The 19,030-nt window shown below is 41.2% G+C and overlaps 1 protein-coding gene across 1 annotated transcript in view; it reads right to left on the bottom strand.

The window, feature by feature from the left end:
• Positions 1-19,030, bottom strand: part of PGBD5 (piggyBac transposable element derived 5) — a 63,126-nt gene that overhangs the window by 6,166 nt on the left and 37,930 nt on the right. The window contains exons 4-6 of the mRNA XM_034060978.1: positions 17,917-18,051; positions 7,414-7,594; positions 1,311-1,508 (exon numbers count right to left, since the gene is read on the bottom strand). Of these exons, the coding sequence (XP_033916869.1) occupies positions 1,311-1,508; positions 7,414-7,594; positions 17,917-18,051 (514 nt within the window). The remainder of the gene's footprint in view (positions 1-1,310; positions 1,509-7,413; positions 7,595-17,916; positions 18,052-19,030) is intronic.

Raw genomic sequence — 19,030 nt, 5'->3', positions numbered from 1 at the left:
TTGTAAAGAATGCTGCCAGTGCAGAGTCTGCTTTTGTTTCCTTTTTTTAACAGTTAACACTGTTAACTTGAAAAGAGAGTATTTTTTTCTAGTAATATTTATGAATTAGAACCAAATTGCTCTGTGCTAGCCTATAAAAAACAAGTGATGTGTAGTGATAACTCTTGTCCAGTTAGTGCAGCTGAATAATCTAATTCCATGCCCCTTGTAGGGAGCAACAGTGCTCTGGGGACTGGCTTCAGCAGGGTCCCCGGAGTGTCATATTTCCTTCATGTACGTATTTTCAGCATTTGTGCTCAGACACTGGTCCATGTGAGTCACCAAGTCCTTGCTGTGCTGGACTGCCCAGCAGAACTCCTCAGGATCAGCCACACTTTGTTAAGGTAATGACCCTTCTGGCAAGGCACTGAGCAACACACTAAGTGAACCTCTTGGCTTACCATACAGTAATTCAAGGCCTTAACTTTGCTTCTGCAGTCCGCAAACACATGTGAGAGTCACTCAGGATTCAGAACATGAGTGTAGAAGATGCCTTTGAATTGGTGGCTTTTCAGTTAAAGATTTAGGTTATTCTCACCTGTCTCATGCAGTTATACATAAATCTGAATAATAAAACTGAAAAGAAACTGAATCAAGATTTTCACTGAAAGATTAATTTCAAAGAGTTAGCTAATCATACTGCATCTTACAGAAGTTTCCAAACCTTCTTAAAACCATCTGTATACTTTCAAAAAGATGTCAGTGTCAAGAAGCTCTTTGCAATTTTTTGAACTATTCAAGTTATCTGCTTTGGTTTCTTTTCATCAACTGCTAAATCAATTTAACATACAATAGGAAGCCTTAATCATATTTACTTCTGGAAAAAGATGTTTGTTTGTGACTAAGTTTTTACTGGATAAGATAAATTAATTTTAGGATCTGCTCAGAGCTCTAAGTACATCATGACATTTATTAACTTTCTGTAGCAGCAATTCTGTAAAATGCCTTACAAATGGGGCTAGTATAGTGTAATACAACAACTATCTTCCCTTCTCTGACCATCAGCAAAGATATAATCTTTATACCTAAAAGGACACTGCTTCCACCAGCTCAGGAAAAGAGGTTGCATTGCAGTAGGCTTTTAACCTTTGTATGGGAAAAGAGAATAGCTTAGGAAGACACAAAAGGGAAATAATCACTATTGCTATTGTTTATCTAGGATATCGCAATCGAGCTCTTTGGTCAGGCTTATTTTAAAACTCAGTGGCTCATTTTGTCTTGTCACATAAAGCACATGGACTTTTGAGATGAGCAGTAGGAATGTTGCTTACCTTGTTGAACTGGTGAATAGGCATTGGTCAGAAAACGAAAGTGCCCTTTATTGTACCAGCAGATCAAGGACATGTTTCCCTTCATTCTTATTCTGTACTGTCCTCTGGACTGGGGAGTTTCAGGGTTGTTCAGCATGGATGGAGGTAGGCCTGTGCAGTCACTCTTCCTGGTGCTCAGCAACCCACAACAGTAAATCTCTGCATGTGAACAAAAATATTCTCTATCAGCAAGCCATTGTATGGACCCTGAAAGCAAGAGCAGTGGAGCGACTTTAATGACTTGAAAAATGACAAGAGAAAGAGCTTGCCCTACAACTTTGCAGTTCCAGTGGCCTTCTCCTGTAATATCAAAGATTTGTGTCCTCCAGTAACGTCTCTGGAAATGGAAACAAGCGCAGAAAGCCTGCTGTCATGATAAAATGTACTGACACCTCCTAAGCATTTATGATGGAGAATAATTCGGGTACCTTCTCAACAATAACATCTATAACCTATGTAATAGTCTTCACAACATGTTTGAAATTGGACTGAAAATAACCCGAACAACGATATGCATTATGGACCAAATCAGAATTTATGATCCGAGAGTCTCTGATGCATAAATAAGAGAAGAAAATGTGGAGGGAGAAGGGAGGTAGGGGAACACATAGCAGCTTAGACGTTAACTGAAATAAATTGTCCTGCATGACTCCCATAATGCTTTTGATCACAGCATACATAGCTGACAAACTCCCGTTTAACCTATTGCTTCATCGTGCTGCCCAGTTGTTGATTTTCAGCTCACTACTCCTTACACCTTCATCATCTGGTTTGTTAAGGAAATGCTGCTTAAGCAATTAAGAACCACTGAAACTGCTGGTTGATTTTAAAAGTGCATGTGCCAGAAGGATAGAGAAGGTGGAAATACAATGAAAAGAGGTTTTAGGGAAAGGAGATAAACCAAGGTGCCCTAGTTGAATGAGCACTGATCTTGACTAGTACAGACATCAGAGGTTGCACAGGTTAAAAATTCTGCTGCTCACAAAAGCTTCCTAGTCTTTTGTGAGACAAATATGTGAATGAAACAATTAATAAAATCTAACACCATAAAACACCAGGTAGGCATAAATTTGAAATTTATAGATTTGGAAACTACATTAATAATGACAATGGTTGAATTTGTCATTAAGTGATGAAATAATAACAGCCTGTTTCTGTTAGTCCAAGAGAAACAGATCTTTTGGATCAAATTAACTGAACTCAAGGAAATCTTGGATGGGAATTTCCTCGGTTTCCCTAGGCTTTCTGCTAATCCACAAAAGTGGGAAAAAAAACCCAACAAACAAAGGCCATGGATAATGATGTCATCTGTGCACATCCTTCATATGGCAGCAGAGGCTTTTGGCAGTTTAAAGCTCATCTGTCAGCTAAGTTTGCTTGATCAGATTTTTCATTGTGCTGAATTCTGCACACTGGACGACTGGATATCCTTACAGGGGACATGCCAAGTCTACCATGTCTGGTTTCCCTTGAGCATGTTGCCTTTGTTCTTGGGTTTCCATTTATGTGGCTTTTCTGCCTTTGTTTTTCTGGAATGACCTGAGTGCTTGAGTGCCTTTGTCCTTGGTTCATGTAGTGCCAAGCATGCTGATCATCCCCTCAACAGCTCACAGATGCTACAAGAATACTAATATAAAAATTGCTAATACTCATCAATTGGTCCAGTTGCTGCGAGCAGGTCTACAAGGAGTTTCTCCATCAGAAATTTAGCATGCTCATTTCAGAAGATGAATCAACACAGAAATGGGGAATCTTCATTCTGAATGAAGAAATCCCTACTCCATCAGTTTTTTTCTAATGAATGAATCAATCCCACAAAATCTCTAAGTCCCTTCCACAAAAGACAATGAGAAAAGCCTGCAAACTTTGGCATTAACATAACAAACTTCTAGAAAGCTTTCCTCTAGTCAATATTAAAATCTTTACTGTGGTGATAGGACAAGGGGTAACGGGTTGAAACTTAAACAGCAAAGGTTTACATTAGATATAAGGAAGAAATTCTTTACTGTTAGGGTGGTGAGGTGCTGGAATGTGTTGCCCAGGGAGGCTGTGAATGCTCCATCTCTGGCAGTGTTCAAGGCCAGGTTGGATGAAGCCTTGGGTGATATGGTTTAGTGTGAGGTGTTCCTGCCCATGGCAGGGGGGTTGGAACTAGATGATCTTAAGGTCCTTTCTAACCCTAACTATTGTATGATTCTATGATCTTCCCGCTCTGATAGTGACAAGCATGAGAAGAATTTCCTTAGCTGCCTAAAATTTAGGGCTCGCTGAACTCTCCAGGAGACTGCAAAGGTATAAAACCAAGCTAGTAAGTACATTATTCTACTAGAGCTTCAAAACAGCAACACCCATCTCTGAGATCACATAATAATTAATTGTAGCCTTTTCTTTCACTCAAGCAATAGGCCTGCAGAAAGCTTCCCACAGATGTTTCACTCCTCATACAGAATAAAGGTTCCTCTCACTCCTGGGAACCTTTTCCAGTCTCAGGCACATACTGTGTAACTTTCCTGCTGCATAGCCTAGAAAAGTGCAGCACTTCTGCACATTTACTAGCATCTCTCATCATGGATGACACCCTTAATCTGCAGAGTTTTTTAAACCCACCCAGTTACTATAGCAATGGAAGCAATAAAAATTATGCCCATCTGGTTCAATAAAGTTTTTGTGTATAATTAAATGAGAATCACAACAGGTGTTTGTCACATATACAGGAGACATTGGAGACAGGCTATCCTCCTCTGGTCTTTTTAAACCAACTGCAGTATAAACGCATACACCTAAACTAGCTTAGCAAAGATGAGGAAATGTGGTGTAGTCACCCACAATTCACTCGGGGGTCTCCGGACCCTGGAGAGTTTGTGCTGAAGCTTGTTTCACCACATCTTCATTAGAACCATCTGCAAAGTAGCCAGGCTTGAACTAGTTCAGGCAAAAAATATACATTCTGCACTCATCCTGCATTCAACGCTGGGTCACGTCAGAGCTAGGGCAACTGGGGGGCCTATGTGGGAAGCAGGCAAGGGCTTGCTTTAGTCAATAGGCTGGAGTTGCAGCATCCTGCAAAGCTTGTGGGAGTGCCATGGTCAGCCAGGCTGGAAGCTCCTGCAGCTTTTCCAACCCCAGCCACTCTGCAGGACAAAGCCAGCTGCTTCTGTTGGTTCAGAAAGCACAAAAGGGACTTCAGGGAACCCTATGTTTAAGAGAAGCATGGGACACAGAGCTTTAGGAGGGGCTGTCCTCTGTAATGGACAACACTAATGCTTAGAAATAATGAAAACAGAATCTGAAGTATGAATGAATGACACAGCGAGTAACAACAACAGCTGCCTGCTTGCAGAATTTGGGGCATTTCAGTGCAGGTTTCCAGTTCTATTCAGAGGCCAGAGAACAAATGCGTTGTATGTCCCCTGAAAAAAAAAGAGGTCTATTTAGGCTTTTTATTTTGAAAAAGATCAAAAAGCCCTGTCTTTTTTTCTGAATTTTTCTCAACTCTTGGTATCTTCATAGATCTTAGAATTATGCTCACCAACATCTCTTTAAAGTCCTAGGCACATATTCTCTACTGTGGTACAGTGGAAGTGCTACACAGCAGGCTTTCAATGCAGAACTGTTGATTTTACAGTAATGCATGTGTGAGTTAGGGTTAAGAAAAGCAAACGACAGTTAAGGTCCCAAAAAAGTCTTCATTGAATCACAGGATCCTATGGATTAAAGGTTATTTCAGGTTTAGAAGGGAACTTAGGAGGTCTCTAGTCCCATTCCCTGCTCAGAGTAGGGTCAGCTCTGAGGTCAGATGGCACTGCTCAGGGCTGTGACTTTTCTAGGCTTAAAACCGTCCAAGGACAGAGACTGCACAACCACTCTGGGAATCCTGCTGCACTGCCCACAGGACAAACCTTACATCTAGTCTGAACTTCTTTTTTTGTTTCAGTTTGTCTGTTGTTTTTGTCCTTCCATGATGCAGCACCGCAAAAATCTCAATTCAGAGAGTCATAGAACAGTTTGGGTTGGAAGGGTCCTTAATCATCTAGTTACAAGCCCCCTGTCATGGTCAGGGACACCTTCCACTAGACCATGTTGTGCAAAGCCCTGTCCAACCTGGCTCCTTGAACATTTCCCACTTCCAGGGATGAGGCAGCCACAATTTCTCTGGGCAACCTGTGCCAGTGTCTCACCACCCTCACAGTAAAGAATTTCTTCCTAATGTCTCATCTAAATCTACCCTCTTCCAGTTTAAAGCCATTCCACCTTCCCTATCACTACATATCCTTGTAAAAATTACCTCTCCAGCTTTCTTGTAGGCACCTTTTAGGTACTGGAAGGCTGCTATAACTCTCGATAACCTCCCTAGGATAGCATGAGGCTGCTGTTGGGTCCTCTTGAAGCCTACTGTTCTCAGGCTGAACATGTACATTTCCCTCCCCATAGCAGAGCATGTGGTACTGCCTCTGATCAGGTTGGTGGTTCTCTCCTGAACTTACTTCAGTTTATCAATTACTTTCTTGTACTGGGGGACATGTCCAGAATTGTGCTTCTGTCAGAACTGAGTTCTGGCAATTATCACCTCCTCTATGCAGCCTCTACAGGCTACAGACCTGTTAACATAGCCCAAGAGGGTGTTGACCATCTTTGTCACCAGGGCTGCTCATGTTCAACTCGGTGGCTACCAAGACCTCAGGTCCTTTTCATCAAGAATTTTTAGACAAACCAATACATTTTTAGTGGGTGCTTCTTTCTGTATTTTCCAGAATTCCCTTTAGCTCCTTTAAATGTCAGTTTAAGTTCCCCAAAAGTTTATTAGTAGCTTATTTAAATTATTAACTATATTATTGGCTTATTTGAATCTCTCCCTATTTCCCCCAAACAATGTAAAGTAGTTAAGAACAAAGCCAGTTTTATTTTTGTTTTCAGTTCTCAATGGGATCATTCTACTGCTGACCCTGCTCTAGCCCAAAACCCAAATTTTCTTAAACAATAAAAGTAAATTTGTCAGTTTAAGAATGTGTCTTGAACTGTCATGAGCACCTGAGCATAGATGTTTTTCAATAGGCTCTCATGACACTTCTTGGTCATGATGTGTCCCTGTTCAGATTTTGCTGGCTAAGCCACATACCAAAAAAAAAAAAAAACATTAAGGTCACTGCTGAGGGTGGCTGTGGGATACATTAGGAGATCTCTGTTGAGTCCAGGCTTCTCTGCCTGCCTCTACCCAAACCTACTGCCAGTGCAGTAGGATCCCAGCAGGTGCTGACAATACATTAACTGCTTTGCAGCAGAGTCAGTAAACACTCACCTCTTCCAGGGCTCTTTCTGACTTCACTGCTTGACATCTCTAGCATCTTACTTCTCCCAGTGTCTCCTGGTCCTTCCAGTTCAACATCACCCTGTGAAACCTCTGAGCTAACCCCTAGTAACTCATGGCAAGCACAGATAATTCCATGGCCTTCTTAAACAAACACTCCCATGTTCTGCTCATGATTTTCTTTATATAGCAGTGCCACAGTATTTTGAAAAACCAACAGACCTTCTATCTAGTGTCCACCCACTCCACAGTGTCACCCCTAGGAAGGTGATAGAGTGTACCAGATCTGAAACTGAATTTTGGAAGACAGCTGTTAAACATTATAAAAAGTCTTATGAAGTCATATAACAAATCCTGAACTAAACCAAAATCTCAGTATAGCATTAGCATATTTAATCAGATAAAAAGACAAATAAGCATGCTTTAGAAAGACATTACTGAATTTGCTACCTGCTAGATTAGACCTCACATTTGTGAGGCAAAGAACAAGAGCAAGGCCTTTAAATAATCTTATTTAAAATGTATTTCCATCCTCATTTTGAACTTTAAGAACATTTAAAGAAGATCTGAAGAGTAACTTGGAAAGTCCTCTGTACAGTGCCTTTTCATGAATGAGAACTATTTTTGGAGATGACTAACTTATCTATACAAGGAACTGAAATATTAGTGAAGCCTTTTGGGAGTTTTTGTAAACTGAGTGGTGGCAGGAGGTCCCTTGGTCTGTCATCATTTAAACCCATTGAGTCACCCGATACATACTTTGCTTCTCAAATTCTTCAAAGAGATTCAGGCTGGTAATGCTTGGGCCTGTGAAGATGATGTAGTTCTTCCCAGAGGCGTTCTGACAAAGGTTTTTGGCCACCATACTGTGAAGCTGTGGTTTGTTCTTCAAAGCATCCAGCCCGTCAGCACCACTCCCTTCTCTGAGATGGACATAAATCTTAAAATGAGAAATGGGAAGAGAAGTCAAAAGGTTATAAGGAATCCAGAGGGAGAGAATGCAATTGCTGACATACTTGCTCAGCTCAACTGGAGACAAGCTGAGAATCAAGGCAGCAGATACTTTTTATATACTGCCAATTAATCTAAAGTCCCTTTCAAGGGGCTATTGCTTTAAAATCATTTCAGGTTAGCTGGCACAGCTACCGATAAATACAGTGTCCTTTGCCTCAGCTTAAGGGCTTTCTGAGGTTCTTGTCACTGTTGCACAGTTTGAAGATTGTTTGCTTAGCAAGAAAAGACTCCAATCATAACTGAAATTATGTGTTGTATGGAATCTGCATAGACTTCAATGCTGCCAGTAAAAGGAGATCATTGGAACTTCAGTTTCAAGAAAAGCCACCAAAGTTGACCAGAAGAAATGGCCCATTAGCATCACTGCAGTAATGTCCAGATCTATTTCTGTTAGCAGGAACCATTAGGCTGCGACAAAAGTGTATGCAACCCCATAAAAGAGAGGAGCCAGCAATACACATACCCAACCAGCCAGAACATCCTCATCAACCAGTCCAGGCACAATGCTAATTCTCAGATCATGATTTGAGACAACTCACAGAAACACACTGAACCAGGAAGCAGGGTACAGAGCAATATGCTGCTGTTAATAGGAAAATGTCTAGCTCACTTGCATCATGCTGCAGGAGCTTTATTTTGTATCCTGCTATATAGTGCAGACCACAACACAATGCATTTCCTGAGAGCTGTCACCATCACCTATAGGTGGACATACATGTTTGGCTTAGAGTGCAGGAACATTTATCTCTTAGTAACATGACTATAATTAACAGAACACAGTCCACCAACTGAAACAGCACTTGAAGTAAAGCTATTGAATCATTCTTACGAGTGATCCCTCTAGAAGAGGAGTCTTCTGCACTGTCATGCAGAGGCAGAAAACAAATAACCCTGCCTTTGTACACAAGCCTTTGATTTGATTTCACTAACAGTATTTTAAAAGCCTAACTTCCACCAACGTTGAACACTTATTAAAAGCAACTAGGCATCCGACCTTCAACTTGTTCTGAAAGTCAGCAGAAATAGCCTGCTGGAAAAAGAAACGAGAAGCAGCAGACAGTGTGCTGTCACTCAAACAGCACTGTAACCATGGAACTTGCAAAGATTTAAAAACATACACAAATGCAAATTTTCTGGAAAATTTGTCCAGGCCTGCCTTCGTGATTTTGGCTCTGAAATACCCAAATCTTTCAGGAATTTCAGAAAATTTCACCAATCAGACAAAAAGCTGAAGTTTGCTCAGTATTCAGGGGCAGGAAAAAGGAATTTTGCCTTGTTTGTTGGAGAGATATATCCATGACAAACTTTTGTTAAACTTGCTTGAGCCCTCAAACATCCAGAACATGCAGCACTGCTTTCTCCTACATGCATCTGTTTCTCCTACCAACACACTCCCTCCTTCGGAAAAGTTTATTACAAATGCTCAGAGAACAAAAGTATTCATACATCTGCAGTAGTGCTCCCAATGATATAACTCAATGATCTTGGAGAGGAACAAAATTCAATTGAACAGCTTCTCCCTTTTTTACATGGTGTATCCCCAGCACTGGTATTCTAGACATATTAATGCAATACTCCCTAGCGATTCATGCCTCATGGAACAGACCCCAGAGGACTGTTTCATGTATAAAAACTCTGAGGAATGAGACACAATTTGCATTTTGAAGTAACTGACATGATAAAGAACAAAGTTGGTGTGCAAAGATGAACACATACTAATTACAAAAAGAAGTACAGCATAAATTAAAGTATTAAATATACATTCTTTATCTAAAAAATGCCCACACAAAAAAGCAAAACCAAAAATCCAAACCAACCCTTTTTTGGTAAAAACAGTTTCCAGATGAGGACAAAGGCAAGAATGTTTGCAGACACCCAGATCATGCTCCATTCACTTTAGAAAGCTGTCAGATTTGTGCTTTCCCCAGTGCTAAGGCTGAGGGCTAGCTAATTATGATAAGTCATTTAGGTTATTAATCAGAACTCCAAAGAAGTATTTCATGATTACTGGCATCAAAATCTAGATTAGGTTACTGGTATTCCAGTACGGAGACTATACATCAAATCTTTAAAATCTACAGACAAGGCAGTGGAGACAGAAGATGCAAACAGATTAGCTTCAACCTTGGATAGCAGCTAGGCTAAAAACAAAGTAGGAATCTCTAAGTCTATAAAAAAGTGTCCTACATCTTCCCTCCCTTATTGCAGTAAGTCTTGGCCAACTGACAGCCTCTCCTGCCTCATGCTTACTTCATGTTCCTTGTAGAGCTACCAGCCCTTCAAGAGATGAGACAGTCTGCTGGCGCTGCTGGTCTGCCAACTGGTTCCGCACTGTGGGCTGGTTTGAGTGCAAGCAGCTAATTTAAAGAGCACGCCCACCATTCAACTGTCCACTGAGGTACCACTGTTTTCATATTAGTATGCTGCATACTCTATAGGTTTTGTTCACAGAATTCCCTGTGCACCTAGAACCCTTCCTTTGCGCTCCTCTCTATTTCCAAGGGTCCTTTGCAATGGTCACATTGTGATCCTCATTCCCCTTTGCTTTGTTCACCTCCCCAGTGCCCTTCACTTAAACATCCATACCCACTGCTGAACCCCCCTTCCTCCTCTAATGTTAAATATATCTTGCTTTCTTCTCCTTGGCCATTTCCTTGCCTATCCAAGCACTGCCTTCATTCTTCACTCAATTTTTCTTGTTTTGCAGAAGCATCATTCAAAGCTTTATCATGCTCAGCTCAATTGGGAAGACGGGTGACAGCAGCATAATGTTGGAAGCATAAAGGCTGCTGTGAAACACCGGCTGGGTACAGAGAACTGGCAAAGGCATAGCTTCAAATATTCTTGCAAGTGCCTAGGATCCCATATGGTCTTCATTTTCCCTCTCCCCAGCCTCTTATCCAGCTTATTTCATTCTACCTTAAATGAATAGGATCCTGCCTACTGAAGCCCACAGCATTCCCCACCCACTCTGCAATGCATTAGAAGTGGTATTTAACAGTTAGCAGTCTGCAGAAAAAGCACAGAACTGCCAGAAATTGGCTGCAAGACCTTCACAGGCACAGTCAGAAGCTGCTCCCCAAAAATGTTTGTTAAACCATTCACCAGAGCTTCTGGTTTGCCCTGTGACAGCGTTAGAGCTTTGTGCCCTTTCCATGTGCTCCAACAGCAAAACAACATCAGGACTACAGGCTCGATGACTGCTGCTGGACAACAGATGGAGATGTTGGCAGCAACACCCTCTGCTTCTGTGGGTGACAGTCAAAGCAATGTTTCTCGAGCATCAGTAGGCATCATTTTTATTGTGTGTCTTTTTCTAGTGGCTACTGATTCATTTGATCTACAGCACCAAATGGGTAACTTCTATAGATGTGACCTCATCTGCCTTTGGAGGCAACTACGGGTTGAAGCTCTTTATCCTGCAGTACTGGTACACAAAGGGAGCTTTCTCTAGTCATCCCTCAATTATTTGTTTCTTATCAGAACAGCTACACATTTAATACTGCAACTCCTTTCTACAGCAGCCCTACAACACCAGATACTTTCAATACAACATGTTTTCATCCTGGTGCAGCTCTTTCTTCTCACATCACTTAAGTTGTCACTCAAACCCTCTTCTCTTCTGCCTTCAGTCTCCATGCAGCATCCCAACAGTCTCTTCCCTTTAAAAACTTGACACTAAAAGACCTTCACAGTCTCTGGTTCATCTCTCCTTCCACCCCCTCCTATCACAAACTCAAAAGTAGGTTTCAACCAATATACTTGAATGGCCAAGTGACAGAAAGAGGCAGTCAGAAAAGAGATCACACTTTTGAGTAGTGTATTTCACATGTTGACAGATCAGAGGTAAATCAAACACCTGCCATTCAGAATCACAAGCCATGTGTGTCTGGCTACAGAGGCAGACTGCTGGAGAGAGTGCTACCAGTGAAAGGAAGGTCTCAGTGTAGACACCCATGCTACAACCCTGCAGGAACTTCCTTGCTCTGTGCTGGCAATTTATGGAAAATTTATGTGGAAGTTTCAGAAGGTCTTGTGAGAAACTGAGCAAAAAACTGAGCACTTAGGAACAAAAGCTGCATCTTGACTGCACACTTAAGAGTGACCTTTCTAGGATAAAATATTGGCGATTCTGCTCGTATTCAAAGCTCAGATGGCAAATTGAAAGCACTTGTGAATAGAACATCCCAAATACTCTACATTCATACATAATTGAAGCACCCCAGGGTACAATTCTCAGATGAAATAGATGACATTTGGAGGAAAAAAAAAGGCGGGAGTAGTAACAAACAGGAGGAAGATTCTTGAAAGCTACATTGTCCAAAATATCTCACAAGCTGCAGACTCTAGACAACCACAAAACAGAAACCAAGTTTTTCAGTGACACAATTAGACAAGCAAGAGAACAAAGAAATACTGCCATACTTTTTGGATCCTAAATAGCTGTAAAAAAAGAAAAAAGCTTCCTTTTTCTATAGACTTCACAGCCAAATACTCAACTGCTCATGCTCTCTAGATCCTGCATCACTCTTTTCGTCCCCTCTCATCCTAAACCTCATCTTTAATTGTTGCCATTACCAACACGGTTAGGAGATCCTCCTCTCCCCAGTCTCACCACAAACCTGCTGCAGTTTATATTCCAACCTTCTTCAATGCCCTCTTCCCAAGTCAGCTCTTATTTAGCTCTTCCTCAGCAGCTGCTGGCATCACTGATGGTGCTCTTGGTGAGACCAGATCTTTCTATTTGTTTGAGCCTCTCTTCATTCTTTTCCTACTGAAGGCTACTGTGAAAATAGCATACAAAGGACATGCAGCTTTCCCCATCTGCTCCCAGCTAGCTCTTCTACCCCAGCACAGGGTTCCCTACAAAGCTCTTTCTTTGGTCCCCCCTCTCTTCTCCCTCTGCCTCCTATTTTAAATTATTTCAATCTGCATTAACATGCAGATCCAGGTAACATTGTGCTGAGGACTGGCAAATGTTTGTTTTGTCTGCACATTTTCTTCAAAGCTTCTAACCAGATCTTTTGGATACTGGCAGAAAGATGCTGGTAAAGTTGACAATGCAAACCTAGTATGTCTTAAAAGGAAGCTCTTCGTTTTCCTTCCCATGATGTTCCTCTTCCATGTGATTATCACTGAGGGCACTTCAACATCCTACCCACATGGTGGACCAACAACTAACATCACAGATTTCTCTCTGTAGCTTCTCCCAAGCCAGCCACATCTGTGTCAGGCAGATGCATTATCTGCAGTTCTTCAGTGATAAAGCATTTCCTATATTTCTAAGAACTGCCTGGCCTGCTTCTCAATTACTGCAATCGTCCTACTTTCCTTTGTCTTGCTTAAACATATCTTGACATCCAGACAGTGGTCTCCCCAGATATCACTTGCCTAACCCTTTGCTTTGACCACATCAGTCTTTTGCCAGTTCCCTCTTGAAGCATCAGTGCAAGTGGGGCTGGAAAACAGACAGGCCTTTGAAGTTTAGCTTTACCTACCGAGTTCTTCCTACACATTTTCAGTATACTGATTCCTGCCAGCATTTGCTCTGTGAAGTCAGGCATCCAACCACTGATGCCAAACAAGGCCATATTTTCTTCTTTCCATTCTGCCCTTCTCCTGCCTGGTTGGAAATCATCATTAACCTCTGCAAAGCTCTTTCTTTTTGCTCTTCAGTACCTTTCTTAGAAAGGATGCAACCCACACAACACAATTGCTAATCCATGCATTGGTCCTGTTGCCTCTTAATGCTGCTTTGCTAGGGCAGGGATTGCCTTTTTGTTCCACCCACAGTATCCAGCACAAAAGGATGGGATCTGTGAGGGGCATTCCAATGGCAAAACTATTAGGTGATGAATAGAGGAGGCTTTGGTGCTTTTAGCCTCCTTTTCCCAGCAGAATTGCACTCAGTGAGAACAGCTGCAGAAAGGACATAGCTACATAGGTAGTTTTATCATCAGAAACTCCAAGCACCTCAGACAGGAATTAAAAAATAACCTTTATTCCTACCTGAAAACAAGACACTAAGACTGTGTGCAAACTCTGGGAGAGATCTTTGCATTAGGTAACATTTAGATGTTTGGGTTTCTCATTTGTCTAGAAACATGGTGAGATTATAAACTCCATAGAAACTAATGGGGCTGGCCCATCACACATCTGCAAAACTACCTTCCCACTTAATACCAGTGAGCAAGAGGATAATGACTTTTAATTGAGATCTGAGATTCTCAGATGTTGACAGTACAGAACTACATGCACTAGAAAGGCAGAGCCTGGTGGGAACTAGAGGAAGGAAGGAGGTAGGATTTTCCAGCTACCAGTGACTGACAAAAAAAAGACTACCAGATTACCTGGGATCCACCCCCAGCCAAAGCCTGACCTTGAGAACCTACTCAAAGCAGCCAGTACATCTGTGCATTCCAGATGCAACTGTTCCATCAACAGAAATTATCAGGGCACTGTTCAAAGGAGCCCAAGGGCTCAGACAAATCTCTAAACTGAACTTAAATGGGCTGAAACACCAACATTTCTGAGCTGCTTTATTAAACAAAAGCACAGATGGCTAACTCTCCTGCAACTCTGACCTTGAAAACAGAACTAATTCCAGGCTTACTTACCCCTCCCTCTCCCAGTAACTTAAAGCACTTATGTGGTGTGTTGTGAAATTATAAATTCTTTGGGACACTCTCTAAGCTTCCTTTAATTTTGGAATTAAGTTCTTATTCTGTGAAAATCAATAGAGTTATGAAGTATTTGAGCTGACTGCACTCTGAAATAAAAAATGAACTATAGCATTCACTATAAAAGCATAATGTTTACATTGTCTGGGGTCATTTTTATGCAACTGAGACCTGTGACACTGACCTGTGGAACAATCTCAGACATCTGCCTTCACCGAGGCTGCTCTTTTCAGGAAGAGCCATTTCTTACCTTCTTATTCAGGAGCCACCCTGATCCAGGTTGCACTCTTTAAATCATTCAGTAATGTGTAAAGATTCAAGCTGCAGAGGCACACAGTTCTTTTCCTTAATCTGTTCTGACTCATCATTTCTTAAGGGTAAGCAGTTGAAAGTGGGACCTCAGATTCAGTCCCAGCATAAGGATCTAAAGGACCTCATAAATCTGAGCAACACATTTCAAAGGGTTATTAGTGAAAATGAAATGTATTATTGCAAGAACTTTCTTCCAGTGACTGTTCTGCAAATGCAGAGCCCATATAGTTCAGGGCAGGGGCTGGGTGTGGGAAAGGAAGAATGTCCAGAAGAGCCTCAGAGAACAAATTTCATCCCAAAGAACAGAAAAGGATAAACACATCCATAAAGTTATCTCTTCTCCACCTGATCACCACAGTTTTATAAGTGAATAAATTAGGCTGATGATGTAATTCTATTACCGATTATTATAATGATTAGTATTGCCAGACCGCCCCTTTTCCACTGCTCTCTACTATCCACTTACTGCCTTCTGCTTGTTGATTGATGGCTTTTTGGATCAAGGACTGTCTTTAGGGTTATGTTTGTGCAATGAGCCTGTGGTTAAGAATGAAGCCCTATGGGAATAGCTTATCCTGACTCCCCGCAGGGTTCAGCGCATAGCACCAGCTTCCTGGGTTTCCTTCTCTTCCTTCTCCTTCTGCAAAATGACCAGAAAACCTTCTTGTGCAGAAAGAGTTATGCAAGGACTAGGCATCAGTAATAGTAAGTTACTCATGACCATGTTCATTCCTTATGAGCCTCACAAGAATAGGAAAGAGAGCATAAAGTGTCCTTACCAGGACAAAATAACTAGTCCTGATCAGACAGTTGAGAACTCTCAGCAGAGTTTTAATGAGCCCTATTGCTATAGCTAAAATGAAAAAGTCCTACCAGTCATATTTATTAATATGTCTTGCAAGTGTTCCAGACTTTTTGAGAGAAATAAAAACTGACACAAATAGAGTTTTGATTTAAATAGGATGACTTAGCAAATACCCTAAGAAAGAAACACTTCTAAGCTACTGTGATAATTTAAACTATAATCAAGATACTAAAATATGGCTTGAAAAGAATCTTAGTGGTAACACACATGTAGGGAAATATATTGGAAGGAAATCAGGGAAGCAAAGAGAAGATGGAGCAGAGAGGGACATCTGTGGTCTTGCAATCTGAACTTCTTAAGCTCTCTTCTACAGCAGCAGGTGCTGCCACTTGATGGGTAAACTGAATTAGCCTGATTTATGACATACTTATAGTCCTATTTTATCCATAATAAAATGATCTTGATGTCACCATGTGGAAACAATGAGGGAGGGAATTTCTCCAGACAGTATTACAGAATTTCTACATATTTCCAGGTGGGTGCTGTAAATTTTTTTCTGACAGCAGACAGGTGATAGACCAGTCAGTCCTTAACTATTAGGCAACAGTTCTTTCCTTCATGATGAGAATTTCACAAGAGATGGAGAAGAAAGTGTGCATGTGGAGGGAGAAAACACTGGATTTTCTTCTTTGTTAGATCAATTCTCTCCATAAGTTAAACACAGGAAAAAGAAATAACATCTGTTTTAATACAGTAAATAAACCAACCAACAAATAAGTGCTTTGGATTCTGCAAGATCCTTCGTAAATGTGATGCATAAATGAATGTAGCATTTTAAACATACCATAGTTAAAGATCCCCATCCTCCTCAGACTAGTCTTTTTCCATTTTAGCATGAACATTCATGCTCCTGTATATTCTTTTTCACCCTTCCCTAAGGTCTTCCTTATCCAATCATTTTAGCATGATGATGATAATTACAGCCAAGTCATGGAATGAAAATAGAAGGCGGATGGTAAGATGGTTCTGGACGTCATCTGGATGCAAGTGAAGCATGAGTATCTAATTCATTAAGGGAGCAGGAGGATTAGGACAGTGCTGAGCATCTATTCTATTTAATTTGACATTCCATTAATTTACTCTCTCAATGGACAGGACAGGGGGAGCAACGTAATTATAGCTCGGAATCTGAAAACTCCGGCATGTCTGAAGACTTATTAGTGTGGTGGCAGTTGGCTGGGGGAAGCATAGCAAAAGAGATCAGCAAACTTTGTGCTCACTACACATATTACGCTTCAGTAATAAGATGCATGGGGGACTGGTGGATTTCACCTTGGAGGTTAAGGACACTCCCTCTATGTAACAAATGACTTTCCAAAATCCTTGAGAGTAGAAACATCCAAGGATGTTTCACAAGATGAATCTATTTTGTATCGGACACAACAACTGTTTTAAAACTGGGATGGAAGATGCATGATCCTAATTTTCTTCCTGGAAAGAATAGCATTGCTGAAAATGCAAACCCCTGTTCCCAGCAAGCCTCTTTTCTCACATAGCTACTCAAACAGTCATAGTGATTCACAGATTGAATTTTACTGTGAACAAACGTTCAACAGCAGCAAACCCACAGGCCCCGAGGTTTTTACATGCATTCAGCCTGAGCAGGTAATGTGCATGTCCTGCCTGCACCTTCGAACTGCTGCTCTGGAACATGCAGGCCACCATGTTTTATAGAAACTCTTGGGAAACACAAATACAGAAAAATATCTGCACCCTCACCTCCAGGCATCAAAATAAATGGTCAGATTTTTCAAGATCTCTCAAAATACATCAGCATTTGGGGAATCTGTGAATTCAAAAAAGCATCCCCAGTGCTTTATAATACTAAACAAACCCTTTAACACGTCTCCCACTCAAGCTCATATCTCACCTTGAAGCCACATCGGATTTTATTTCTTTGGTAGAGAAGTAGAGATGTGAAAAGAGATGTAACAGAAAACCGCACTAATATGTTTTTCACAGAAAAAGGGACATCATGATACCATAGTGATTCAAACTATTGGATACCACTGGGTATCACAGATGCAGCCTTAGAGAAGCTGACTCATTAAAAATGACAGAAGTCACAGTACCTAGACATTTAAATAAACTTAGGATGCACAAACAGACAGACAGACCTTTTAACTCTATTTCAATTTAATTAGCTTAGGGCTGGCAGCCAGATGGACATTATTAGAGACAAGCACCCTCAGTTAAATCATACAGCAGAGCATCAGGAACTTGTTGTCACCATCCGTCACATCCGGTATCTGTGGGAGACAGAGGCCTGCTGCATTCAGATTGTAGGCCCCCCACAAGGCAACGAAGAGCAGTGACTGTTCCCTTTGGTCCTACAATATATTTAAGGGCCTGATGGAACTGAATCAAGATATCTGAAGAGGTAAAACTCACCTGGCAGATGAAACCAGTAGATGAACATTGCCGAACCCAGAGACTAAATTTCCTTTTTTTCCTCTTGCGCAGCTCCCTCTCTGTGCAAGTGGCAATGAAGACGGGATCTTCATCAATCAGGGGTTCATGTAGTACCTGAAATCGGCAAGAAAGGGGAAGAGGGGGAGGGAGGGAGGGAGAAACAGAACAGTGCATGATTGCAGAAAAAATAAAAATGGAGGTTCAAATTCTTCCAAGAAAATACAATCCCTGCATTGTGCTTGTGTGTACCACTTCATACAAAGGAGCAAACCCACTTTATTTCAATGTTATCCAACAAAATACCATCCAATGAAAAACAAAGCCTGGTCAAGTATAGTCCATGGTCATGGCTGCTCTACATGTGGTTTGCAAACACTGCAAGGCATGGCACTCACTTCTCACCAGCAGCTACCGTTTAACATCCCTCCAAAATATGGCCTCTACCTGTCACTATCAGCTACAGTTCAATATCCCTCCAAAATGAGGCAGGGGATAGGACGGGATATGGAGATTGTTAGCAGCAGCATCCTCCAAGCTTCAGCATCAGCTTCATTTTGTTTGGCAGGACATCTTCCACCCAAACACCCCCTATAATACTTTGTAAGGTATGTTCCTTGGTTACAGAAATGGAAAACACAAAGCAAAGAGAGAGAGAAGTTAAGGAAGAAAAATTATATTTTCTGCTGCCACTTAAAGAAGTGTTGAAGAGACAGAAAACATTTTTTCCTGGTGGCAACAGCTTCAGGAAAGCCTCTCTTGCCTCAGGAGCTGAAAAATTTGACAAAAGGAGGCAGATAGATAAAGGACCAGAGGCAGAAATAGAAAAAGACAAGGCAGGCTGGACCAAGTAATGAAAATCTGTGAAAGTGAAGCGATTTCTGCATTCTCCATCCAGATGTTATAAGTGGTTCCCTGTTCCTTATAGCTGTTTTGTTAAATTTCCCTCCATTAATTCTGTAGCAAAGTCATTCAACTTTTATACTACAGAACACACCTATAGGAAAATACTATTTCCTCCTTGCAGCTCTTAGGTAGCTATGCATGACACATACATCCCTGTGAGTTGTTTAGCAAGTCACTTGTAAGCGTAAAA

The sequence above is a fragment of the Melopsittacus undulatus genome, chromosome 3 (genome assembly GCF_012275295.1).
Source record: "Melopsittacus undulatus isolate bMelUnd1 chromosome 3, bMelUnd1.mat.Z, whole genome shotgun sequence".
In the NCBI taxonomy this organism is placed as follows: Eukaryota; Metazoa; Chordata; class Aves; order Psittaciformes; family Psittaculidae; genus Melopsittacus; species Melopsittacus undulatus.
This window is presented reverse-complemented; position numbering and strand designations above follow the sequence as displayed.